At 54.3% G+C, this 27,491-nt stretch overlaps 1 protein-coding gene across 2 annotated transcripts in view; it reads right to left on the reverse strand.

Moving 5' to 3' along the window:
- Positions 1-10,786: 10,786 nt before the first annotated feature.
- HS1BP3 (HCLS1 binding protein 3) overlaps positions 10,787-27,491 on the reverse strand; it is a 49,401-nt gene continuing 32,696 nt past the window's right edge. For both annotated transcript variants that reach the window (XM_027966542.3, XM_027966541.2), the window contains exons 5-7: positions 20,385-20,545; positions 18,973-19,108; positions 10,787-13,058 (exon numbers count right to left, since the gene is read on the reverse strand). In XM_027966542.3, coding sequence (XP_027822343.2) covers positions 12,791-13,058; positions 18,973-19,108; positions 20,385-20,545 — 565 coding nt within the window. In that variant the 3' untranslated portion in view covers positions 10,787-12,790. The remainder of the gene's footprint in view (positions 13,059-18,972; positions 19,109-20,384; positions 20,546-27,491) is intronic.

Here is a 27,491-nt window from a genome sequence, read left to right on the forward strand (position 1 = left end):
TCAGGTCCTAAAACACGTACGTGTGTCTGTGTTAAAATATACATGACATAAAGTTTACCACTTGAACCGTTTTAAAGTGTACCATTCTGTGGTATTTAATACTTTCACAATGCTGTATAATTATTACACCATCTACTTCCAGAACATTTCATCACCCCAAAAGGAAAGCCTACACTCATTAAGAGAAAGTTTTCAGTCTTCCACAAAGTACTCTCTTATTGGCTCATCTCCCCACCCTGTTCAGGCTGCCTGTCTCCTTCCCTCACCCACTGCTCCCCCAAGGAAAACCACTCTTCAGTCTTGGCCACATCCTCCAATACCCACCTCTTGCCCTCTGCAATCCCATGAAGTTCCCCATCCTTCAAATCTAGAGCTTTGAACCTTAGCCCCATGGCCCCAAATAGGCAGTGTCTCTCCTAGTGGAGAAGGAAATGGCAACCCACTCCAGTCTTCTTGCCTGGAGAATCCCAGGGACTGCGGAGCCTGGTGGGCTACCGTCTGTGGGGTCGCACAGAGTCGGAGACGACTGAAGTGACTTAGCAGCAGCAGCAGCTCCTCCCTAGTACTCTCATTTGGTCCTGACCACAAAGGGGACAGGAATGAATCGCGTAAATGCTGAAGTCTTGAAAAGCACCTGTTTTTCGGGAGCCTGAGAGGTCAGGCTTGCTGAAAAGAACTATGTTGGGACTTGTCTGACCACAGGAAAAACAAATCACCAGTTCTTGCTGGCCTGATTGGCAGGAGCCCAGAGAGAACCAATTGCCATCCAAGAGACACAGGTGTTCCAGGACACCTGTTCCATGGCAGGTGGAGCCTGGCAACTTGGCATGGAAAGCTTGCGGGCTGGACCCTTTGCTGTTTTCCCTCCTGGTTGAAGGGGAATACTATCAGTGCCCACCCTGATACCGATGCCTCTGAGGCCAGGGACCTCTGTGAAGACAATGGCTTGAACCACACACACAGCAGGCTTGGAGCCTAAGTCCTGAGACAAGAGCCAGGTGAGCCTAGGACCATGAGCTCCTTCGGTTAATGTGAGGTCATCTCCTCATGGGAGCCCTCAGCATCTCTCTGAGGCCACAACCAACGTTGTGCCTCAACCACTGCTGACGCTGACCAATTCCCAGGAGGACTGGAGAAAGCCGTCCTGACAGCGGGATGGTTACAATCCCCGCCTCAGGGCCGAGTGCACCCAGAGGAAACAAGGATACGGAACTCTAAGAAATGTAATCCATACTTTCAAGATTATATATATGTATATATGTTCTACAAATAGAATATATATATATATATATATAAATATCTACAGAACATTTGAAATTTGGCTACAATCTAGATCCCAAAAATGATTTTTTTTTTTTTTGGTGGCTGTGCTGCATGGCATGTGGGATCTTATTTCCCTGATCAGGGATGGAACTCTCATCCCCTGCATTGGAAGCACAGAGACTTAACCATTGGACTGGAAGTCCCAAGAAAGATTTTTGAATTGCAGAAAGTCGCAGTCATACAGATTTGCATTCTGAGGCCATAAAGCAATAAGGCTAGAAATGAATTACAAAGAGATAATAAAAATTGTGCTAAAACCTTGGAAACAAAAGTACAAACATACCAACACTACTAGTATTTAAAATAGCTTTTCAGTTTTAAATAGGAACTAAAAACTACACATAAAAACTTCTTGGAAATTAATGAAAACAAGAACATTATGTGATAAAATCTATGGGATGGAGCCAAAACTCTGACAGAGGAAATTTTGTACCCTTGTTTTAAAAATTAACAACAAAAAAGGAAAATAAAATGTGACTAAAAAAACTAAAAGGAGAAAAAGATAAAGCTAAAACAGAAATGAACGAATTAGATGGGGAAAAAAGTAGTAAAGCAGATCTTTAAAACCCAAGACTGGTTCTCTGAAAAAATGAAAAGGATAAATTTCAGATGAATATAACCAATTAGAAAAAGAGAGAGAACACCACTAGAAATGAAAATTGGACCATAACCACAAACATGATGATAATTTTTAGAGTTAAAAGAGAGTATGTTATGTATGTGAAATCTGGATGAAGTATACGATTTTCTAGGAAAATATAAAGGATCAAAATTAACTTGAAAAAAATTAGAAAAACTTGAGCAGATTAATGTTCATGGAAAAAACAGAAATAATTATCAGTGAAGTAAGTCCCTCCTAAGACCAGGCCCAGGAAGGATTACCTTTGAATGGCAGGTGAAGATGAAGCCCCAGTGGGGGAGGAGAGGAAGGGGTCGGCTTGGGGCTCTGGATGGAAAGTTTAAGCCCCAGCTCTGTCTTTTTTAACTCTTGGTCTGCTGTCCTCTTCTCCACCTGAGCCTGGAGACTCCACTCTTGGATTCAGTCTCTGTTGCCCTTCCCTGGTGGCTCAGAATCTGCCAGCAATGCAAGAGACCAGGGTTTGATCCCTGGGTCAGGAAGATCCCTGGAGGAGGGCATGGCAACCCACTCCAGTATTCTTGCCTGGAGAAGTCCATGGACAGAGGAGCCTGGTGGGCTGCAGTCCACAGGGTTGCAAGTGACTAACACAGACACACACACACACACATACACACGCTTCACTCTTCTCCCTCAACTAAACTTGGAACCTTTGAGCCTCAGGTCTAAAGGGGTCCTCCTCAAGCTGAGCCCAAAGGCACCAATGTCAAGAGAAAAAATGACTTCAAGAACAGGCAGGTGCATCAGCCGGACTGCTTCTCACTAATTAGTAATAATAACGCTTTCAGCTTAGATTAAGGGAAAATGAGGCGCTGTGTGTCAAGCTGCTGGCCTGTAACCATGCAGCGTGTCCATGCTCATGTGACCATGGGACAGCACACACCTTCCCCTCTCTGATCAAAGCCTGCAGCAGGAAGAGCCACCCCACCCCCAGGACCTACCTACTGCTCTATGAGAGGCTCGGTGAGCAGTCTTCTCCTCTCTGGCCCTTGAGAACTCTGCCAAAGCACTTCCTTGACCCCAGCAAACAAGGTTCCGTGCATTTTCCAATCCGAAGGGAGAGCTGGTGGGCACCTCTGGCAGCACTGAGACCTGAAAACTGCTCCAGGGGTCCAGGTGGACCACTAGGTCTTCTCCCAGGAAGGCTCATTCTCATCAAGGCCCTTGCAGTCCAAGCACCTGGGGCTTGATGAGGCCCTTGGGAGCAGCCTGGGCGTGTTTTTCCGATCCTGAGGCCCTCAGCCTCATTCCACGAGGGGAGGGAATCCACGGATTTGCTCAGGCCATCTCACCTACCTCCGAAAGTTGGTGAACTGCCTTGTAATAAGTTCGCCACATCTGCCTGCCCCAGACAACATAGGGCTGCAGGAAAGAAAAAGGAAAGTTGGAGGAGGAGAGAGAGCCTTTGATGAACTATGCCAGTCAGCGCCCAGGGCTTCCAGGCCTCGAGGATTTGGGCCTCTCATTTCCTCAGAGGACTCTGGGGGCAGGGCCTCCCCTTCAACACGTGCCCCCAGCTTCTTCCCTCCATTTTGCACGTCTGCTGAACCACAAGCCCCTTCCACCACCAAATGTTCACTGAGCCTCAGCTGGAGCCCAAGGCACCTGGAGGCTGTGGAGAAGCTCACTAAAAGTAGGGCATGGTCTGGGGAGACAGAGCTGGTCTCCGAGACTGCTGAGTGTCTTCTGGACTAAAGAACTTTCTCACCGTGGCTCTTTTTTAAAAAAACAAAAATCTATTTTTATATTTATATGTTATAAAAACAGTAAAATTGAACAGAAAATGCGGAGTCCCATGTTTTGAGGTCCATCTGCATCATTATATTATATCTACTAGTAGTCTCTTCCCCATTGCTGAGTAGTGTTGTACCGTAGGGGGCTTCCAGGGCGGTGCTATCGGTAAAGAACTCCTGTGCCAGTGCAAGAGATAAAAGAGACTTGGGTTCGATCCCTGGGTCAGGAAGATCCCTTGGAGGAGGGCATGGCAACCCACTCCAGTATTCTTGCCTGGAGAATCCCATGGACAGAGGAGCCTGGCAGACTACAGTCCATAGGGTCACAAAGAGTTGGGCACAACTAAAGCGACTTAGCAGGCACACACACACATTACACTGTATGGATGTACCTGCTAAGTCTATGTATTGCCTTGTGATGGATATTTGGGTTGTTTCTGTTGGTTGTGGGTGGGGTTGTTTTGAGTAACTGCTGCCATGGACATCTATGTGTAAGCCTTTGCGGGTGTGGCTTTTCAAAGGGGTTGCTGAACACCCTCTGCCCAACGGTTGCCCTGAGTGAACCAGGGATGATGAGGAAGTTGGCAGCGTAGGCTCCAGGCAAAAAGAGGAAGGGGTGTCAGTGCTGAGGCCCCTCACGCCCTCCTCACAGTCCAATCAGGCCACAGGGCTGCCAGAAAACTCTCCTTGACCTTCCCTTTCTAGTCCTGCTCTGAACAATAGGTCAGGGGCCGGGAGAGGAAAGTGTGGTGTTTATTTCCTTGTCTCCGTGGTGACGGGAGGGCTGCACCAGGTCTGGAGTGTGGGGGTTGTAGGGATGAGCTCCTGGGGTTATTAGGACTCTGCATCGGAATGACATCTTCTAGCAGCTCACTTCCAGCATGTTCAATCTACTGTGCTTCCTTGGCCTTCCAAGGCCTATCCGGATCTAGGCTCCTGCTTACCTCCCAGAGCCTCCAGACACCAGGCACCTCAGCACCAGGGCCCCTTAGTGGGTCTCTGATGACATCACTGACTCAACGGACATGAGTTTGAGCAAACTCCAGGAGAGAGTAAAGAACACGGAAGCCTGGCGTGCTGTAATTCACAGTGCCGCAAAGAATCGGACACGACTTAGCAACTGAACAACAACAAATAGTTTTGCGTTCTCTCATGATCCCTACCCTGTGAGACAGCAGGAGGAGACTGTCTCAGCCCTCTAGGCAGATGGGCAGATAGTGGTTCAGAGAAGCTGAGAGGTTGCCATAGATTGACCCAGCCTCTCCTCTCTCTTACACCCATCCTAGTACAGAAGCCCCCGACGGCGTCCCTTTCTACCCAAATGTCTGGCTCTCATTCCAAATTCCTTATAGCACAAAAAACAACCAACAACTCGATGTAATTTTGACTATCAGTTCACATAAAATGTGTACTGATCAAAGCGAAAAGTGAAGTTGCTCAGTCGTGTCCAACTCTTTGCAACCCCATGGACTGTAGCCTACCAGGTTCCTCCATCCATGGGATTTTCCAGGCAAGAATACTGGAGTGGGTTGCCATTTCCTTCTCTAAGAGACCTTCCTGACCCAGGGATTGAACCTGGGTCTCCCACATTGTAGGCAGACACTTTACCGTCTGAGCCACTGATCAAAGAAGTGCACAAATATTAACTTTCTCCCTAAAACTACCCTAATGAAGCAGGTACAATTATTATCCCCATTTTACAGGTGAAGAAACTGAGGCACAGAAAGAGTAACTAACTGACCCAGTACCACACAGCGAGGTGGCTGGAGAACCAGAAGCTGGCCCACACTTTCAGCCACTGCCCTCTGCTGCCCATGGATTTTTTTTTTCTTGTTTGTTTCATTTTCCAGTCATTAATTTTCTTAACGGTGTTACTGACATAGAAATTACTGGTATAATTTAAAATTCACTCCCTTAGAGTGTACAATTATAGGATTTCAATTAATTTAGAAAATTGTGTAACTATTACAACAAACCAATTTTAAACATTTCCCAATCCCCTCCCCAGCCCCCAAAAAGATCCTTTGTGTCCATTGGTCACTGTTTCAACCCCTAGTCAACGGCAACTACTAATCTTCTTTCTGTTTCTATAGATTTGTCATCTGGGAATTTCTCATGCGATATATGGTCTTTTGAGCATGACTTCTTTGCCTCGGGGTAATGTTACTGAGGCTGATCCGAGTTGTAGCGCGTCGTCATTCCTTTTTGTTGCTGAGTAATATTCCGTTGTGTGCCTGTTCCATATTCCATTTATCCATTCACTAGCTGATGGACTTGGAGTGGTTCCACTCTGGCCATGATGAACAAAGCTGCTGTATTTGTGCACAAGTCTTTGTGTGGACGTATATTTCCCTTTCTCTTTGGGTATATTCCTAGAACGGGGGATGATGGGCTTTGTTGTAAATCTATGCTCAGCTTTTTAAAAACCTGCCAAACGTCTCCCCCATCCCCGCCAAGGTGGCGCAACATTTTCCATCCTCATGTCTGTAGATTTTATATAGTCTGTGAGGCCAGGGTTCCAATCCTATGCCCACCCTAGGGTCACCCATGCAACCTGACCGAGCCTCATTAGAGCCTCAGGCAGGAGAAGGAGGCCCTCAGGCCAGAGGTCGAGTTGAGCCTCCGCTGCTCCTGGTGGTCCAAGAGACAGGTGGACAAGAAGTTAGCTGTTCTGAGCTTATGGCTGCAGGCGGGAATGTTGGGGGGGAGGGATAGTTAGGGAGTCTGGGATGCACATGTACACACTGCTATGTTTAAAATGGATAACCAACAAGGACCCACTGTATAGCACAGGGAACTCTGCTCAATGTTATGTGGCAGCCTGGATGGGAAGGGGATTTGGGGGAGAATGGATGCATGTATATGTATAGCTGAGTCCCTTTGCTGTTCACCTGAAACTATCAGAACATTGTTAACCCCAATACAAAATAAAAAGTTAAAAAAAAAAAACTAGCTGTTACACTCAAAAAAAAATTGTCCTCTGGGACTGAGAACCCTTCTTAGAGAGAAAAGAGCCAAGTGGCTATTAGACTGAAAGGAAAAACAGAAACATACACGTGGAGAAGCCAAGAGCAACCTCGTCAAGGAAAGAAAACCAGCTTGAGAAACCAAGGCCAAGGCAGACCCCTCGGGTGCCTGCGAGTTGGCCAGCAGCAGCTCTCAGGCTCTGGAAGCTGGTCCAGCTACCTGCTTTGTCGAGACTCTTCCATCTTCCTCAAGGGCCCAGAGGGAGGATGATGGGTGCTGAGGGGAGGGCAGACGCCCAGGAAAGCCATCAGGAGGCTCTGGAGCCAGTGCTCCAAGCAGGAGGCACAGCGGGTCCCCAGGAAAGGCCCTCAGAGCCGGGCAACCCTCCGGGGAGCAAGTCCCAGCCCGCGGTGAGCCAGGACGATGGCTCTGAGCGCTGCGCCGTCTCCATGTTGTCTCACACGGTGCTCTAGAGTCATTCTTGCTAAGATTTGAAGAAGTTTCGACATTTCTGGTGGCAGCCACAAATGAAAGAAATCTAACCCTGGCACCAGAAATGTGTGCAAGAGGTTCCTCCCTTCCGGCTCCCTCCCCGACCCGCCCATCCCCTCCTCAGACAGAGTGGGAGGTGGGAGAGGGGTGGGAGTGATACTGGGCACTGCTGAAATGCAGCACCAACAGGGCCATCACAGAGGCCCCGGCCTGGACAGGACAAGGTGGGACGCTGCCTGTCTCAGCTCACTCCTGAAAGGCATCCACTCAGAGAAGAGGTCATGAGACCCACTGGGGGCCTGCCGTTGCCCTGGAGGAGGAGCATGATGGCCCAGGGGTTCAGGCCCTGGGCTCCACAAGTCACATCCTCAGTGCATCCTGCTCCCACCACTGGACACAAGAGAGGTACACAGACCCAGGACTGTTGTTAGTGGTGGGGAGATTTCCCCAAATTTGGTGTAATATAAAGGCTTCAAGCCCACATGGTACCAGATAGGACCCCATAAGCCTGGAAGCTGATACAGGAGATAAGAATGTCCTCACTTCTGCACTCAGGTAACTCAGCCTCCTGAAAGGTACCAGACCCTTTGGGACTGAAATGGGTGGAAGAGTGTTCCCCTTAAAACTCCTGTCCACACGGAACCTTGTGAATGCGAACTTATTTGGAAATGGGGTCTTTGCAGAGGTAACTAAGGGGAAATGAGGTAATGCTGGATTCGGTGGTCCTGATCCACCGAATCCTTATCCACCGGTGACTGACTTACAAGAACAGGGAAAATTTGGACACAGACACAGACAAGATGCGGAGGAGACCATGATGTGAAGACAGAGACACACAGGGAGGAGGCCATGTGAAGACAGGGACCGCAATAATGGAGCTACAAGCCAAGGATTGCCAGCAACCTCCAGAAGCTGGAAGAAGCAAGGAAGGATTCTCCCTAGATAGCATGGCCCTGCCGACATCTTGATTTTAGACTTCTGGCCTCCAGAACTGAGAGGGAATAAATTGCTGCTGTTTAAAGCCACCCAGTTGGTGGTACTGGCCACAGCCACCCTAGGAAATGAACACAGGGACCAAGGACTGGGGTCATGTGGCATGTAAAACAGCATGTGCTGGACCAGCAGGGGGTGGGGGGCCGGGCAAAGAGGGCTGCACGGGAGGAAGCGAGTTGCAGTTGTGTCTGCTGTTTGGGCAGGTGGCCCAGAGAACAGAACAGAACCTATGGCTCAACGTGGCTCATGGTGGATTTGCCTTTGATGGCTCATGTTTTCCCCTTTCTGCATCCTCCACCGTGCCTGGAGCAGGTACTGCAGGAAACGTTCACTCTCTTGCCCTGCGTCCCTGGAGCACCAAGGTCTCCACAGCCTTTGCCTCCTGCTGCTTCGTGCTGCATCGTTTCGTGCACTTTTCTCGCTTTCTGCATTTGCTTATTCACCAAACTGACTGGTGCCCGGCATGATGGGGAGCTTCTAGACTGGAAGGGCTGACCTGCATCTCCCCCGTCCCTCAACCCATCTGATTCCCCGGGTGCCACAGGTCACAGTGCCTGCACACAGTAGGTGCCATTAAATGCTTAGTGTTTTTGGATGAAACTTGGCATGTGAAGAAACAGATGTGACTGGCTAGCTGCACTGGGAAAGCTAACCCAGCTTTCCTTAAAAAGGAATTTGGAGGCTGCTGCTACAAACATTTGCTGAATTAGCAAAGAAGCATTGGCACCTCTGAAAGTTGTCACCAGGAATTCTTGCTTACCGAGGCTATGTGCTGAGCCCATAATCCCCGCTCCAGAAGTGCAGCTCTATCTTGAGTGCGACCTGAGCAATGAACCCCCTTGACTCTCACTGGGGGCCAGCGCTGTGTTAAACCAGAGCAGAGGCATGAGCACTGTGTTCCATGGTGTACGCACCAGGCTGTACACCTGGGTCCCCTTCACCACAGCATACACAGCAAGATGCCTGGACGTCCACGTCAGTGCCCACGGCTGGAGGCAAGGCTGAGCTGAGGCTTGTCAGTGCCTCTGACCACCCTGTCACGTCCACTACACCCATCTCGTCCTGGGCAGGGGGCCCTCTGGGATGAACTGGAGTGACCAGACACAAATAGGACGTTACAGTCTACCTGGCCCAAGGAAGTCTCTTTACTCGGCACTGCGTGGTGAGGGGACATCATATAGCCAAGCTGAACGTACATCCCTCCAGGCCCACGAAGCCTGGCCCTTTGGTCAGCTGGCCCCAACTGTGAGGCCTCAGGGAAGGGTTTGGAGCGATCACAGTTTGCAATGAACAGAACCACCCATAACTTAACAACAAGAGGTCAATCACTCAAGGGGGCTCTGGGCGTTGACCACGTCTGCTCTGGATGGCTGTCAGCCCACACAGAGACGCAGCAGCGCTGGGAGGCGCCTGCTCCAGCCAGGGCCACTGGCCAGAAGGCAGCTCTGCTTCCCTTCTCTGGTTTGCAGGTGATGCTCCACTGGGCAGCTGGGGAACTGGAGAGCCGAGCGTGACTTTCACACAAGGTTTCCCTGGAGACAAAGCCTAACACCGAAGGTTGAAGCCACCGCACTGAATGTATCAACACCACCAAACTGGCCATTGGGCACGAGGGCCATGGAGCCCTGAGAGGCACCTGGACTTCTGCTGGCTCCTCTGAGTCTCGTGGGAGAGCTCAAGCCTTGGGGCCACCCCAGGGCACACGGAGGTGGGCTCCAGGGTGTTACCGGAGTCTGTCGTGCCCCCGTGGAGCTTGACTCGTGGCCCAGCGGGGTCAGGCATTACGATGGGGACTTTCCAGAAGAACAGGCCGGAGTTCCCAGCTTCCTGAGAGGAACAATGGGGGACAGGAGCGGGGGGCCCCCGCAGCAGCCGGTACATCCTGTCTACAGGGCTCACATGGATTCTAAACAAACAAACGCTGCCCTCCATGGTGTTCCCTTTCCTTCTATGGTGAGCTCTCCGCTGCAGGCTTGGGGGCTCTGCAGTCCTTCTCAGAACAGCCCCTCTGCTGGTCCCTCGGAACCACGACATCCCCACTCGGAGCTTAGCTGCAAGATCCAAAGCCAAGTAGTTGGGGGAGGCCAGGTGGGCTCATGGACTGCCCTGCGTGGAGCTCCCTGGCTCCCGGGGACCCATTTCTAGGTCTCCAGAGGGCTGTCTGCTCAGAACCTCTGGATCCCGGGCAGGAAATGGCATGTCAGAATCTGACTCCAGGAGGAGAGCAGAGTCCAGGGCAGGTCTGGATATGGAGGGATATGTGTATTTGGCAGGGCTGTCTGGTGTCAGAGCCGAAAGCGCCTCAGAACGGCCTGGTCAAGCCCAGACCAGTCCCCACACTGAGGAGAGGGATATGAGGTCTGGAGAAGGGAAAAGTCCTCTTTCCAAGCCAGTGTTGGCTGAGCAGTTACTGACTGATGACCCCACCCGGCCTGGGGCTCTGGCCCCTCTGCGTACGTTTATACATGGGAATCCTCGCTCTGCCTGCCCCCTCCCTGTCCAGCAGCAGTCTGGAAGCCTCTACATACCCCAGGTCCTTCTGGGGCAGCTCCCCTTGTTGAGCCCGCTGTTGTAACGATAGCCCCCACGTGGTCCTCCGTCAGCCTGGGCACAGAAAAGATCACCACTAACAAACAGGGGATGAGCCTCGACATGGACTTTTTATTGGATGACCGGGTCCTAGGTTGGCTGGTAGGTCACAGAGCATCAGTATCCTGAGGCACGCATCTCTGCTGAGGGGGTCCCAGTGGCCGGCCCCCTGGGAGGAGGCCAGGCTCACAGTGGACAAAGCCACCCCAGAGTGGTGGGTTCTGCCTGTGACCCCCACTGGAGGACCCCGCCCTGGGCTCCTGCCAGCAACATCCTCTGTTCCTATGTCACATGGGGGAGTGAGGTGCGGTGGAGGGGAGGGGGCCAGGGAGGGACAGGCCCAGAGGAGAGAACAGGGAGGGGAAAGAGCCTGAGGCGGCCCCTCACTGTGCCTTCCTTTGGGGGCCCTCCTGCAGTCAGACAGGTGCAGACCCCAGGGCAGGGTGGGGGTGTCCACCTGTGCTTGAGGGTTGGGGGTGTGAAGGCCTGGCAGTGAGAGGGAAGAGGAGTGGCACGTGCTGGGGGTCCCCGGGGAGAGCACCCTCGGGACAAGGTAAGGCGGGGAGAGGGGGCCCCCAGAGCCACCTGTTTCTTCTCACCCTGGCACACGCTGGGGGAGCCAATGGCCTTTTCATGAGGGTGCATGAGACGCAGGACAGATTGAGTGCTCCCACCTGCCTGTGGGTCCTGGCACAGGGCGGTGGGTGCTACAGACAGAGACTAACACCAGCCCTGGTCGGTGGGGGGACTCCCTCAGGGTTGGCTGTTGGTCCCGATCAGGAAGGGCCTGGGGTCCTAGCCCCAAACCCCACCTTCCAATCCTCTTGTCAAACAGCACAACCCCAGGGACGAGAATGGTTGCATTTCCTTAAAAACCTGTGTTTTGTTAAAAACTAATTCTGAAAGTGGAGAATATATCAAAAAAGGCATTCTTTTCTCCATTAAGCATCACTCATTCACGGAGGATTTCCTGAGCGCTGCAGCATGCCCTGACCCCTGTGCTGGGGTGTGGGCCTCGGGGAGAGGTCTAAGGCACTGACTGGTTCTGCCGGGCCCAGGGCTCCTGCTTCTGGGAAGGGGCTCCCACGGCGGGAAGGCCAGAGAGCAAGTCCAGACCCCGAGGACGGGGGGAGGCCTGACAGACAAATCCACCGCCGGACAGAGGGAGCCTGCAAGAGCAGCCCGAGAGCAGCCAGCCCAGGCCTGCCGTGAAAGGGAGGGGCAGCTGGGCTGCAGGTGGACCCAGAGGACGTGGGGCCCACTCTGCTAGAAGCCACGAGGGCGGACACTGGTTCTACGGCTGGAGGCCCAAGAAGGCTGTGGTCTGGCCAGGCCTGCCCTAGGAAAGGAAGGGGGAGGAGACGGAGAGATTTGTCAGGCCGTCCACACTCCGGGGGCAGAGGCAGACCTGATGTCTCCCTCGAGCTTTGGCACACGGGAAGGAAGGCACCCTGCTCAGCGCACTGGTAAGCAGAGGCGGCTCAGGGCCAGCCATCCCAGCCAGGCCCTTCCAGGCCCCCACTCAGCATCGCTCTCCTGGGGACCTCCCCATGGCCTGCAGGCCTCCGGGGGCTGTGCTGACCGGAAATTGCAGGTGCCTTGGCGTGCAGACTCCTACCCAACCCCAAGTTGGCCAGGGTACCCCGCTCCCGTGCTAGGGCTGCCAGACTCGGTGGGCACGAGTGGGCAGAAAAGTTTCCCTGCCCTGAGGGGAGCCTCCCTGCCCCTCCCCCACAGTCCCATGATATCCTGGGGGTTTGGGCTCCTGGTGAACAAGCCTGCCCCGTGTCGCCCCCTCCCATCCACGCGTCTGAGACAACTGAGGCTCCAGTTCCTCTGGTGACCTTGCTCTCTGCATTGTGCAGGTTCTATGACCCCGCAGGCCCTGAGAACAAGGATGAAGGCAGTACAGGGGTCCTCTGATCTGGGCTTCCACCCTCCCTCCCTTGGGAATAGGTTGGTTCTGGCCCTGCAGGGCAAAGCCTGCTCCTCACCAGGCGCCCCTCTACGGGAGAGGGTCTGTTGGCCCAGGAACAGCCTGGGGGCTGGGGGTTGGTCAGAAGAGGCTGGGGGCAGCCTGGCCAGGTGCGTCATGGTCCCGGATGTACTGCAAGATGTCCATCTCATCCATGGCTTGGATCTGCTGCTGCTGCTTCCGCTGCTGCGTGGCCGCAGCCTCAGGTGGACCCGCTCTGGGGGGCATGGCTGGCTTTCTGGGCAGCGCTGGCTTGGCGGCCACTGGAGGCTTGGGCTTGGGCCGGGGCTTGGGCTGAGGTTTGGGCTCAGCCCCCAGGTTCAGAATCTGGTCCAAGTCCTCTTCAACTCTAGAGAAGCAGTGGGAGAAGTCCTTGGGCAGAGCCTGCTGCAATAGGAACAAGGTTCCCCGGCCACTGCAGGACCCCGCAGGGCACTGTCCCCCCTCCCTCCTGCCACACGCCACCCCCCTAGCCTGGCCCTCCCGCTCGCCCCGCCCCGCCCTGCCCCTGGGGAGGAACGGAAGGGCAGGCCTCTCCTTCCATGTAGCCCCACAGCCTGGGATAAGGAGAGCTGGCCCCTCAGCATCCTCTGCAGAATGGCTTCTCGGCGGACCCCACCCTAGACAAGCCAGCTTCCTCAGGTGACTTTTCCTCAGCCCCTCAAGAAGTTAATAGCTGCCACATTCGGAGCTCCTGCTCTGGGCCAAGGAGCTTGTTTCATCCCCTGACGACCCCTGGGGATGTTCAGCCCCATCTTCGCCCAGCAGAGGTGGATGCTCAAGTCCCAGGAAGCTGAGCCACCTGCCTGAGGTGAGAGCATGTGATGGGCCCCAAGTTGGAACCAGAAGCGCTGACGTCAGGAGCTGAGCTCTCATCCAGACCCAAGTTTGGCAAGAGAAAGAATGAATGAGGGGCTCTGAGCAGTGGTGGGGTGGGGTCTGCCTGCCCATGGTGTCGCCCAGTGGGCCACCTGTGCACTGGACAGGCCACCCCCCACCCTGGAGGGCTGGAGCTGGCCACGCCCTGGACCGGACAGCCCATCAGTGAGTGGGACTGAAGGTCAAGGCAGGGTGACAGTCACACGGGACCAGCTCAAGTCCTGAACGGCTGGAAAGAAAGTCACCCTGCTCTGCACTCTGTCCAAGGGAGCGCCCGCTCTCAGCGCTACCACATATCACAGCCATCTCCCATCCATTAATTCATCTAGTAATCAAAGACCCTGATGCTGGGGAAAGATTGAAGGCAAAAGGAAAAGAGGGCAGCAGAGAGGATGATATGGTTCGGTTCAGTTCAGTTCAGTTGCTCAGTCGTGTCTGACTCTTTGTGACCCCAAGAATCGCAGCACGCCAGGCCTCCCTGTCCATCACCAACTCCCAGAGTCTACTCAAACTCATGTCCATCGAGTCGGTGATGCCATCCAGCCATCTCATCCTCTGTCATCCCCTTCTCCTCCTGCCCCCAGTCCCTCCCAGCATCAGGGTGTTTTCCAATGAGTCAGCTCTACACATGAGGTGGCCAAAGTATTGGAGTTTCAGCTTTAGCATCAGTCCTTCCAACGAACACCCAGGACTGATCTCCTTTAGGATGGACTGATTGGACCTCCTTGCAGTCCAAGGGACTCTAAAGAGTCGTCTCCAACACCACAGTTCAAACGCATCAATTCTTCGGCGCTCAGCTTTCTTCACAGTCCAACTCTCACATCCATACCATGCATGACCACAGGAAAAACCACAGCCTTGACTAGACGCACCTCTGTTGGCAAAGTAATGTCTCTGCTTTTGAATATGCTATCTATGTTGGTCATAACTTTTCCGATGGTTAGACAGCATCAATAGCATCAGTGGTTAGATGACTCAGTGGACAGGAATCTGAGCAAACTCTGGGAGACTGTGAAGAGCGGGGACCCGGCCATGCTGCAGTCCACAAAGGCAGCAAAGGAGCAAATACGACTCAGCAATCGAACATCAACAATCCCGAGACACTGCCTGGTAGCAGGTAACAGCTCCGTTTTGCAGATGTGAAAATCAGGGGCACAGGAAGGTGAAGGGCCCGGCCGGGGGCCCACAGCCAGCTGGGGACGAGGGAGGGAGGGCATAGGCACTCGAGGCAGGAGACCAGGGGGCCTCACACAGGCCACATGGCCTCTCCAAGCTTTGGTTCCCCATCTGCCAAATGGGAACAAGCAGCATCACCCCCACAGGGCTGTAATTCCATATGCAAGACACACAGTCCAGCAGGCAGAGTGCAGTTACCTTCCTCATCCTGCCACTCCCCCCTGCCTGGCCCTACATCTCCCCACCTGTGAACTGGATCCAGCTCAGACACCGGCTGGGCCGAGTAAAGGCAGCAGCAGAGGGGCGGGGCCTCTGGTCAGAACAACTCCTGGCCACACAGGACCTGACAGAGGCCTGCATGAGGGTGGAGGTGCCCTACCTGGGAGGGGCTGACTGCCAGGTACCAGCTACTGAAGGAGCTGTCACCTGCCTGCTTCCCGGGTCAACCTCCCATGACCAGGAGAGTGCAGAGCTTGCTATGGAGGGCAGAGAAGTGAGCAAAAAGGGGTCCTTCAGACCCAGAGCGACTGGCCCATGCCAGGCCTTGAAGGAGTGACTTCCAGGCAACCCCTGAAGGCATTACTGGGAGACAGGCTGCTCCTGGCGAGCTCAGCTCAGCTGTCCCGGCTCCCTCCAAGTGGCTGCCCTTCCTCAAGCTCCCCTGGACAGGTGCTGGCACATCCCATGTCCTCCACTGGAGGCTGGGTGCCCAGGAAAAGCTCTGAGAGGCTGAACTACTTTCAAACAAGGAAACAGAGTGGCAGCTAAAAGCTTGCATCAGAATTCAGGATTTACACTGCTTGGCATAGCAGTGATGCTCTATAGCTAACCAGAAGCTGGATTTGCTGAGTTGGGAGGTGGGGCAGCTGCACTGGGGATCCAGGTGGCCACCCAGCACCCCTCACCAAGCACCCCATTTCCAACTGGGCTCCCTGAAAGTGAAAGTGTTAATCGCTCAGTCATGTCCAACTCTTTGTGACCCCATGGACTGTAACCCACCAGGCTCCTCTGTCCATGGGATTTTCCAGGCAAGAATACTGGAGTGGGTTGCCATTTCCTTCTCCAGGGGATCTTCCTGACCCAAGGATCGAACCCAGATCTCTCTCACTGCAGGCAGTTTCTTTACCACTGAGCCACCAGGGAAGCCTGGGTTCCCTGAGTCACGGCTAGAAACAGCTCCCACTGATGCAAGGTTCAGCTCCTCTCTCTTCCAGGCCCTGAAGGCGTGAGGCCAATCACTGAGGGGCTGGAGAGAGGTCTGAAGACCCCTGGCCCACTCCTCCTCCCCAGGTCCCTGCAGAGGACAGAGCTCGACTGAATACCAAAGCTGGGGCCCCATGGCAAGAAGGAATGGGGGTGTCTCAGACTCCAAACCCTATTCAAATGCTCCCCCCGCCAATACTGTTTGGGAGGGCTGATGCCAGCTGTGGAATGAACGGGTGAGGAAAGCATTGGAGGATGAAAGAATATGAGAAAGTTCATCATAAAGACACCTGATCACCACCTGGAGAGTCCCAGGACACACACAAAGAAAAACAAAATATGGTTCCTGCTCTCAAGAGGGTAATTCCTTCTTCACCAGATGTCTGACAGAGTGAAGGCAGGGCCATAGACTCACATTCTCTAAAGCAGTGACTCCCAGAGTGGCCTGGGGGATGTAGGAGGCATTACTCACGAGAGGGTCCCAGGGACCAACTGGAACGTGAAATGCCATGTGGTCTTCCCCTCGAGCCACGTGTGCCCACACAGTACAGGTGCAGAAAGCCCTGCTTAACCCTGGTGTTGCCCCAGCCCTCTGACCACAGGAAGCCTTTGAAGGTGATACCTTTCAACACCCCCAACCCAGCGTTCTACAGAATGCGGCCTGAAAGAGTGTGTGTGTTGGTGTACTGAGGTCTCACTCTGGTATGTCTGTGCGTGTGTGCGTGTGTGTGTGTGTGTGTGCGTGCGCATGTACGCTGAGGTCACATTGGGATGTTTCTGTGTGTGCATACGTGTCTGTGTGCTGAGGTCACACTGCGGGGTGTGGGTGTGTGTATCTGTATGCATGCTGAGGTCACACTGGGATGTGTGTGTGTGTATGTGTGTCTGTGTGCTGAGGTCGCACTGTGGTATGTGTCTGTGTGTGTGCATGCTGAGGTCACACTGGGATGTGTGTGTGTGTGTGTGTGTGTGTGCACGCTGAGGTCACACTGGGATGTATGTGTGTCTGGGTTTATGTGCTGAGGTCACACTGCGGTATGTGTCTGTGTGTTTGTGCTGAGGTCACACTGGGATGTGTGTGTGTGTGTGTGTGTGTGTGTGTGCTGAGTTTGCATGGCGGTGTGTGTCTGTGTGTTTGTGCTGAGGTCACACTGGGATGTGTGTGTGTCTGTGTGTGTGTCTGTGTGTGTGTGTCTGTGTGCTGAGTTTGCATGGCGGTGTGTGTCTGTGTGTTGTGCTGAGGTCACACTGGGATGTGTGTGTCTGTGTGCTGAGGTCACACTGGGATGTGTGTGTGTGGGTGAGTGCACGCTGATTTCACACTGGGATGTATGTGTGTCTGTGTGTGTGTGTCTGTGCTGAGGTCACACAGGGATGTGTGTGTGTGGGTGTGTGCATGCTGAGGTCACACTGGGATGTATGTGTAATGGATTTAATATTGATACAAACGAGGCCCAAAGGTCCCACTGGCTCTGCCCCTGTAGGACACGCTGCATCCTCAGGACAGCAGAGGCTCCCAGGGCTGACCTTCCCTGGGCCTCAGAGTCAGCTGAAACGCAGAACAACAGTCCCAGTTTCTCCCAGGGAGGACCACTGCCAGGACGTCCGCGGTGAGGACGCAAGGATGAGAGCGAACAGCTACCCGGGGCCTCAGGGACGTGTAATGACAAGGAGCCGTCGCAGTGACTCAGGCCCGGCGGGCACTCAGGGGGGCTAACAGCCTATGGCTGCTAACGAGGGTGTGGATGACAGTCTCCCGGGACCTCCGGCCGGCACCACGTAACTGTTCCTGGAAAGAGATGGCTCGGCGTCCTGTAATCGCCAGGCTCAGTCTGCATCCCGGGGACGTGGATGACGTGACGATGGGAGGCAGGGACACACGGTGCCGCGGGTGCTGAGAAGGCAGCCCCATGAGCCCAGGGAGAGCCTGCTGGGCCCGAGGCGGCAGGCAGTCTGCCAGCCTCTCCTCCTCTGAGCGCTCAGGGTCCCGGCAAGGTGGGAGGACTGGACTCAGGCAGGCTGACCCAGTTCCTCATCCTGTTACTTGGGACCTATGGCCTTGGGCCAATTACCTCTCCCACCCTCCACTTTCTGTAAAAAGGAGATAACAGCACCTACGTGAGGGGGTGGGGGATGGGGGTGGGGAGAGGATGCTGTTATGAGGATCAAGAAAGATAACACGTAAAGAGCCTGGCACACTTGTCTGAGGCACAGCATGTACCCTGTGGCAATCAGTCTTGCACATTTTGTCAATCAACCTCCCTCTAACAGATTAAGTCTCATTCTCCCTTCTGTAAGGTCCCCCGGAGAAGGAAATGGCAATCCACTCCAGTATTCCTGCCTGGAGAATCCCATGGACAGAGGAGCCTGGCAGGCTACAGTCCATGGGGTCGCAAACAGTTGGACATGACTGAGTGACTAACACGTTCCCCACTGTAAAATCTGCTGACGGGCCCCTGCTGCTGTCCAGAACATCAGGACTTTGCTCCCTACGGGTGAGCTGTATGCTACCACGAGTCATTTTTGTTTTCAAACCTATTTATGCCAGTTATACTTGCTCTTGGAATTACATAATTTAATTATTTTTTATATAAACTGCTTGCATAAATGAAGTTCTTTCTAGAACTTGCTAAGCAGCTAACACTCCTTTGACCCCTCCCTCCAGCCTTTCCACTGAATCCCCTTCACTGCCTCCCATCAATCAGCTCTCATCCACAGGCTCCCACCTTTTAAAAAAAAAATATTTATTTATTTAGCTGCATCAGGTCTTAGTCGCAGCATGTGAGATCTAGCTCCCTAACCAGGGAACAAACCTCGGTTCCTTGCACTGGGAGCTTGGAGTCTTAGCCACCGGGCCACCAGGGAAGTCCTGGGCTCTCACCTTTGATGGGTCAGGATTCCCTCCCTCAGAGCCCAAGGATGCTAAAGTGCTACCACCCGGGGAAGACTGTGGTTCCGTGGTACACACCCTGACCTGGGGAGGCATCACTGGAGACAAGCGGTACCTGAACAGCTCCTCGGAGGCCTCCCTGTGGCCTTCACGGGGTGTGGCTCTGCCACTTTGGGGAGCAGCTGGCAGCAGTAAGGGGTCATCCAGGGGGACAGCTCCACCGAGGTCAGGATCGTCAAACAGCTTCAGGGCTGCAGAGGAGGGAGCGGCAGAGTGGTCAGAGGACGTGCTAGCCTGTCCTTGGCTGCCTGGGGGGTGCAGTGTGGAGACTGTCTGGCCCAACCTCCTGGCCCAGCCGAGAGAAAGGGAGTAAGGTTGCCACTTTGGTCTGCAAGGCAGAGTGTAGAAGAACCAGGCACCTGTGGGGGCCTGGTGCACCTGTGTGCCTAGCCCCGACCCCACCTCCCTGCATGCTAGGCCAAAAGCCACGTGGAGGCACCTCCCTGGTTTCAAGCCCTCAAGGCCTCCTCACTGCTTTGAGGAAGAACCTGACTCCTCAGCTCACTGCCCCCGGCTGCCCAAGCACCCCTCCATCTCTTAGCTCAGCCCCCAGGGCTTGGCCCCGTCTTTCTACAAGCACTCACTGAGTGCCAAACACCAGCTCTGGCAGTCGAGGTCTGCTCCCCATCCCCTCCCAGTCTCAATGCTCAGCGCTGCCCTTTGTGACAGGCGACTGCAGCCTCTTTGCCTGGAATTGGCTTTGTCAGCAGCCGTGGCAAACTCCGCCAACCCCTTGGGATCCAGTTCTTCTATCCATCCCTTACTCAAGAAGCCCCTCAGCCTGGGGGTCCCCACGGGCACTGACATTCTTCTCGGACCTGTTATAGGCTGAGACCACCTCGTAATGGTCAGGAGATGTCCTGTCTATCCCATGAGAGACCCCGAGGCCGGGACTGCGTCTCTCTTCAGGCTTTCCTGGGCCCCCACACAGAGCCTGGCCCTCACCAGGTGCCCGGTACCAACTGAATTAATGGGTGACATCAACTCCCTGCCCTGGATGCAGACCTGGGAGCTGGGGGGACAGGTCAGACCCAGGAGTGAGTGCAGAAGTGCCAGGCTTTCCCAGCTCCAGCTCCACACTGGACCCTCTCATGGGGTCTCTGCAGGGGACACGGAGTCTCCTGTTACAACCCAAGCCATGCAGAGTCCCAGCACCCCCTCTCTATCTGATGCCCACATCTGGCTGTGGAGGTAATAAAGATAATTTTACACCAGTCACAACCCACACTTTTCAAAGCAACAAAGAAAACTACCCTTTGCTTCCGAGGGATGACTAGCATTAACACAGCCCTGGAATGTTCTGGGCTGTGGGGACACAAGGTGCAAGACTAGATTTCTCCAGCAGAATCTGTATCGTGTCAAGACTGGCATCCTGCTCGTGTGTAGTGGGCCTGACGCCCTTTACAGAGGTTGGTGGGTCATCTGGGAGACACTGAGAGCGAAGGGACACCCTGGAAATCTACTTACGGTCCCCGGGGGGTGAGTCCTCTGCGTGGCCCCGGGGAGAGGGCTTCCTGCCCGGGCCGAAGAGCCCCTCATCAGGATCAACCTCCTCATCAAAGATGGTGAGCCGGGGCGTGGCTTTGGGCTTCACGGCCACTTCAGGACATTTCTTGGGCTTCTTGGAGCTGGAGAATCACAGACAGAACTTGAGGTAGGGACCTCTCACAAGAGCCCTGCTGGCCAGGGCACCCTAGTCAGACCCATACAGGCACGGGGCAGGCTGGCGCTTGTGTCAAGAAGGACTTTGCCAAGAACCTGACAGTGAGAGGGTGAGACGCTGCTGCGGAAGCAGCACAGTCCTGTGCCCAGGGAGCGGCTGCAGTGGAGATGCATGCAGAGATCAGGGGGGCATCTGGACTGCACTACCAGCTGCAGACAACTCCCAGCCCGGAAGGGCCAGCAGGACGGGTCACAGGTCAAAGTACATGGCCTCCTTGCGGGGCACCCAACCTCGGCACTCCCTGGAGCCAAACTCAGAATCACTGCACAGACGCTCGGACACGGGGCTGAGTACACAGGAGGCTACCAACCTTAGGGCCTGGGCCCAGGGGAGAACAGAAGGCAGCCTTGGTCAGTGCTGTTTTCCCCGCACAAATCCACCTCTTTGGTGCAACCTCCATTATTCTAGAAAACATTTCAGTTCCACTGAGCAACACTCCACCCCCTTCTTCAGCAAACCCCTCTGGCTCCTCAGAACCCCAATCGGCTCTGCACCCCTCAGGTCCTTTTATGTCTCATGCATCGGCTGGCCGAGGTCTTGCTCTGGGCTGGACACTGCTGCGGGAAACCAGGAGGGGGCTCGAGGGAAGTTTCTGGGCCCTGGGAGGGCTTTACTTCCTGCTCGGGTGGACACGTCAACCTTCAGGGACCCAAAAGCTGCAGACCTACACACATCACTGGAAGTTATTCTGCCAGTAAATAAACAAACTTGGTTTTATTTTAACAAGATGATCCAGTCCCTGTTGGTGATGCCTAAATTAGCCATTTTAAGGTTCCTGCAAAGAACAGAAATAAGCTTTTAACTGGAAGTGGGATTTCCGTGGGCCAATCTGCCTGCAGGGGAGTTCCACTGGACCGGGGTCACCGTCTGGGTTCATGCTGGTGATAACTATGCGGTTGAACTGCGCTGATAGCACCGTAAACAAGGGTACAGATTAACCAGCAGCAGATAAAAATAGCAGCAGGGCGGCCCTGGGTGCTGGAAGGCAGGGCGTTCAGAGGCGGCCATTCCCATGGTCTGGATTTAGATGTCTGGGAGAATTTGGGGGTCCTGGCAGAGACGGGGAGAAGCTGGGAAAGGTGGAATGTACCTGCTTGAGGCCGCAGGACCCACACACCTCCACACTCAGGGCCGAGACCCCAGTGGGAAGGTTTCTGTGGGTAGATGAAGAAACAGTGGTTCAGAGAAGCTGGATGTCGGCTCAAAGCTACACAGCAGGGAGGGCCAGAGACTCTCCAGCTACACCCAGTCTCTGCTCTTTCTTCATCCCGGACACAAGGCAGACAGGCTCCAGCCCCAGGCCATGCCTCTGCCACGAGGCCAGCCCCGGGCCCTGTCCGTGATGCTAGGTGAGGTGAAAGGGGCCTGGGCTCCTCCAGAAACCTCACATCCCCTTCCTCACTCACCTTAAGGAGTTGGGGTATCCTACTCTTCCTGGGATGCTTTCCCCTTCTGTTTCACACTCCCGGCAGAGCCAGGGGAGCACGAATGACTCCTGAGAAGTGGGCACCAGGGAGGCCCTGGCCTTTAGCGCAGGCCAGCCGGAGACGGTCACAGCCAGCCGAGACCCACTGAGTCAGAACCCCAGCTGCAGGCCTTGGGCACTGCTTGTGTCCCTGTGGGCTCTAGTGACCAGCTGTATTCGGGAGCCACTGGACCAGGCTTTGCTCCATGGCTGACCCTCAATTACCCATTGCAGCCGCCCTTTTCTTGGCCCTGCTCCTGGATTCAGCAGAGACTGCAGCAGTGAAGCGCGGAGATCCCTTAGCATCCCCCCAGCTGGGGTGCAGCCCCCAAGGAGGCAGGGTCGGGCTTGGCCACTCCACAGCCACCATCCGCAGATCCTTCTCACTCTGAACCACCAGCTCTGAGACCTCACGTTTGCAGCCTCCCCAGCAGACGGGCCCCCAGGGCAAGAGCTGGGAGCTTCCCACTGACTAGAAACCAGAGGGAGTCCAGAGAGGCAGGAGGGTCTGAAGAACAAAGGAAGAGAGTAAACAGACATGATTGATTATCGCGGGAGAAGCCGCGCAGAGATGGCAATGACTTCCCTTCCTGCACCTATTTCTGGTTCAGAGAGCACAAATGAGGCCTGGCTTTCCCGCCATGTAAGTTTTCCTCTCAAACTGTTCCTGTTTTTCTCCCTGGAGACATTTTTTAATCTTCTGTTGTCTTGAATTGAAATAAGGCGACTCGTAACGGCACATGGGGCTGCTCTGTCAGGCACCATCTGAGCCCCACCCCGTTCCACCCGGGCCGTCCCCGGAGGAGACAAAGAATAGGAAGGGACATGGAGCTCTGACAGGTGAAAGCCCCGGGTCCTGTCCTGGCTGGCCCCAGATTCAGTACCTAGGTGCTCAGTAGTGTGCCTGGTACAGAGGAGATGCTCAATAAATATTAGATGAAGGGATGGATGAATGGAGGGGTGGCGGAAGGATGGACAGATGGACAAACAAATAGGTGGATGGACAAGGTGAGAGTACACCTCTAATTCAGACTTATTTCTATGTCCTCCCCCCAGGAGGGGGGAATGGGAGGGAAGAAAGAGGGGATGCCAGCAGACAGAGACTCTCTATTCCATAGCTCCTCCTCTCAGGCACCCCAGCTGGTCTCTCCAGCAGCCCCTTGCCCTTCTGTAGGGAGCTCATCCTTTCACTCCCAGTGCCTTCTATGGCCCAGTGCTCAGTAAGTGCCTCCCAAGGGCAAGACCCTGTGCTGGGTGATGAGAGCACGGAGACAAGAGACTTGGCGCTGTGCTTGGAAGCTCAGAGCCGAGCAGAGCCACAGACACATGCCTGTCATCACCACATGGGGCAACTGGACAGCCGGAGCCCAGAGGAAGGAGTCAACCCAGCCTGGGGGCTTCTGAGAGGAGGTGGCGGAGGGGTGAGCTGAGATCTCGGGGCTAAGAGTGGAAGACTGACCCAGGCAGAGAGGCCCTCAATCTGGGAGGGGCTGCGGCAGGTGTGACTCAGGCAAGATCGGGTCCCCCGTGGAAGCTCTGCTCCTGGTCTAGGGAGAAAGGATCAGGCCCCAAATGGGGCAGACAAAAGCAGGGAGAACGTCAGCAGGCAAGCTGCCGGTAAATGTGGACAGCTGAAGTGACCCGAGGGTAGAAGGGACAAGTGAGGATGGTGCTCAATTCTGATTCAACGATAGGATGGGCGTTTCACGTAAGGTGTCACTCCGACTCCAAGCCTGTTCCTGCCCCTCGCTCACAGGTCGTATGAGCATAGACTGAGGCTGCACACATGGGCCACGGTCCTGGCACACCCTCCATTCCCCTCTCAGCTCCACCTGCATCCACCCATCTGTCCACAGGACACACCACCCAGCTCTGCCTAGCCTGCTGCTGGCCATAAAGGGTTTCCCCCCACCGCCCTCTCTCTCCTCTAAAGGAAGGCGGGTAGATCAGGCCAATCACCGGGGATGGGGCAGCTGAGCATCAAACAGAAGGGTCTGCAGTGGACAGAACAGCAGCTCCTGACCCTGGGAGGGTTGTGGGATGTGGTGGTGGTGGTTGGGGGCAGTCCCTGGACGGGTACAGGCACGTGGAAGCGTGCTCCTGCAATACACTTGTGTATGCACGGACAGATGTCAGCTTTCCTGCCGTGTGTGCCTGATCGAAGACAGATGTCCTGGCCAGGCCGCATCCTGAGCTTGAATGAGAGGTGGCAGGTGCCACGGTTGACAGCTCTAACAGGCCGAGGAACAGCCCTGCTCCACGGGGCTCAGGCGGCCCTGTGACAGTGATTGACACCAGCGCGTCCTCCCCTCCGGCCACCCAGGGGGCTTGTGTCACTGTTCCTGGGCGCACCTGCCCCCGTGGTAGACCCCTGGGGGGAACCAAGAGCCCCAGGACCCGTGGGTACCAAGTGACAGAGGCATCTCTTAGACTAAATGGAAGATGGCGGGTACCTCTAAGCAAAGGATCACACACAACATGACTGTTAACTTTCAAAGTCAGGGTGATGCTAAACCACACACAGAAATCGACCTCTTTTCCAAGCACGTAAATTTCCTGTTTCAAAATAAGGCACTTTTCATCTTAAATTTATTTTTTGTTTTTTGTTTTTTTTCAATTAGAGAAAATTCTCAGCATGCCAATAAATGAACCTGTGAAGTTCATTCCAGGAAAATGTTATCCTCAGCAGCACTGGGCAATAGGCTTCCACGGTGATTGGATCACCGTGAAAATCCTGGAGGAAAGGCATTGATGCTATGGACCCACGTGGGCCTCGCTGGGACAGGGGTTCAGGGACACAGTGGACAGAGGGATAGGCAAGAGCCCTGTGAAAACACTGAGGTGGGAAGGGCTTGGCAGGTCCAAGTGCCCAACAGCTGGATGGCAGGTACATGGAGGGAGGAGGAGGAGGGTCTGAAGGGAAGTCAGGGCCGGGAGAGGCGGAGGGGGCTTCTGATTGTTCCTGAGAGAGGACTCCTTGGAAGGGATTCAGAACCTGTGTGTGACCCCAGGTCGGTCATTTCACTCTCTGAATGTTTTCTTATCTGTCTGGTGGGAATAAGGAATGCTCCAGAAACTGCAAAGTGGAGCCCGGATGCCATCTTGCTGGGCAAAGCAGAGGCCTATGATCACAGGAGGACGTCTAGCTCACACTGTGTTTCAACCCAGCAGACTTTGCCCTGGGCCTGAAGGAGTAAGCTGGCTGGATCATGTGGCTACTCTGGACGCCCATCGTTTGCTGTTTTCCCAGAGTCACCCTCTCAGCAGCCCCACCCTGCCTCTCCAGGACCTCAGAGACCTCTCTCTCTTCTCACTCATGGGGGATGCCATTTCTCTCTCTCTGCACAGGGGTCAAACACTGCCCCTCACCTGGCCCAGCAGCAGCACCACCAAGAAACCAGGGCAGCCTGGCTCTGCCACCCCGTTGCTCGAAAGCAAAGCACCCTTCGCTGGTCACCCCCACAACGGTCCTAAGAGACTGAATCCAGATACAAGACAGAACTCAGCGCCCAGCCTGCAGCAACTGGCCCAGGAAGCCTCACTCCAACCTCTGCAGCGAGTGACCCCAGTGGCCAGGTGATTAACAGCTGCCGTCTTCTCCAGTCTTTCCCAGGGCTTCCCTGGTGGCTCAGAAAATAAAGCTTCTCCCTGCAGTGCAGGAGACAGGGTTCGATCCCTGGATCAGGAAGATCCCCTGGGGAAGGAAATGGCAACCCTCTCCAGTACTCTTGCCTGGAAAATTCCATGGACTGAGGAGCCTGGCAGGCTACAGTCCATCGGGGTCACAAAGAGTGGGACATGGCTGAGAGACTTCACTTTATTTCTTTCTTTCTTTTCCTAGTCTTTACCCTGCTTATCACTTTCTAGGCCCACGACAAAGCCGAATATGCTCATCTGACCAATCGTACAGGACACCCCACTTCCAGTTAGGCCTCTGGTTTCCCCATGTCAACAGCCTCCAATAGGGCAGACTAGAGTCTTCCCGTTTGCTACCAGCCATCTCTCCCGCTCCCCACCTGTCTATGAGTCTCTGTAAAAGGGTGGCTGAACTCCTCCCTTGCTACGGCCCACCACGAATAAACGGCCTTTGCTGATTCTCATATGGATGGTCTTTGTTTATTCAAACACCCCCCACAACACTCCAGATGCTGGTATGACCAGTGGATGCTGGCAGTCCCTGCAGTGGAGAATACCCACCCCCACATTACCCACCATGGAGATGAAATGGACTGGGTAAAGTCGGCACCCAGCACAGGTTAGGGCTCAGTAGGCAGTGACAGGGTAAGTCCTGGCCAGTAGGCAGGAGGCCGAGGCTCCTGCCTGGATGGTGCCCCAGACTGCGTAATTTTGGAAAGGTTCCTCTGTTGCAACCACAAAGATGCTGGAAATCAATCCTGTATATACACTGGAAGGACTGATGCTGAAGCTGAAGCTCCAATACTGTGGCTACCTGATGTGAAGAGCCAACTCATTGGAAAAGAAGACTCTGGTGCTGGGAAAGATTGAAGGCAGAAGGAGAAGAGGGAGACAGAAGATGAGATGGTTGGATGGCATCACTGATTCAATGGATATGAACTTGGGGAAACTCTGGGAGATGGTGAGGGACAGGGAGGCCTGGCGTGCTGCAGTCCATGGGGTCACAAACAGTGGGACAGAACTTGGCGACTCAACAACAACAAAGATACGGAGGAGAAGGCCTTTGTGTGCACAACTCCCAGGGCTGATATTTACATAACAACAGGAAGTGGAAAAGCTGCCTTTTTCATTTTAATTGTTTAAATACCCAAAGGCTTCTGGCTTCTTCAGAGGAAAGGAAACTTGAAGTAGTGATAATATCATACAAAGGAAATTTCCTGTATTTCATCCCATTTTATCTTTACAGCCACTAGGCCTGGACTTTACCTCTAATTCACAAAGAAAGAAACTGGAGGCTCTGGGAAGTCCAGCAACCCGCCCAGTGTCCACCGGCTGCTAACTGACAGAGCTGGAACTTGAACCTAGGACGGTCAGCCTCCAACCCTGCTCTAGAGGGACCGTACACTCTAGGTTTTCCAGCTTCTGAAGTGGCTTTCAAACCACACTCAGGGGCCCTGACCTCCTGCAAAAGTGCCCACGGCCACCAGAGAGGTGGGCCGAGGCTGAGGGGACAGAGATCCAGAGCCCGCTACCCTGTCTCAACCTGGGCCAATTCGACTCCATGTATTTTATCCATCAGGGTTCTGTATGCAAATTTCTGTTGCCCCAAAGCATCTGCCACTCGATGAAAGAAGTGGAAGGCGCTGTTTCCTGTGTTGCCCCTGACAGTATTCATTCCGGCTAGACTCTGCACTGCTGCGGATGGAGAAACAGAGCTGGTGCAGCATGCCTGGGTGGGGGTGGGGGGTGC

The sequence above is a fragment of the Ovis aries genome, chromosome 3 (genome assembly GCF_016772045.2).
Source record: "Ovis aries strain OAR_USU_Benz2616 breed Rambouillet chromosome 3, ARS-UI_Ramb_v3.0, whole genome shotgun sequence".
Lineage (NCBI taxonomy): Eukaryota > Metazoa > Chordata > Mammalia > Artiodactyla > Bovidae > Ovis > Ovis aries.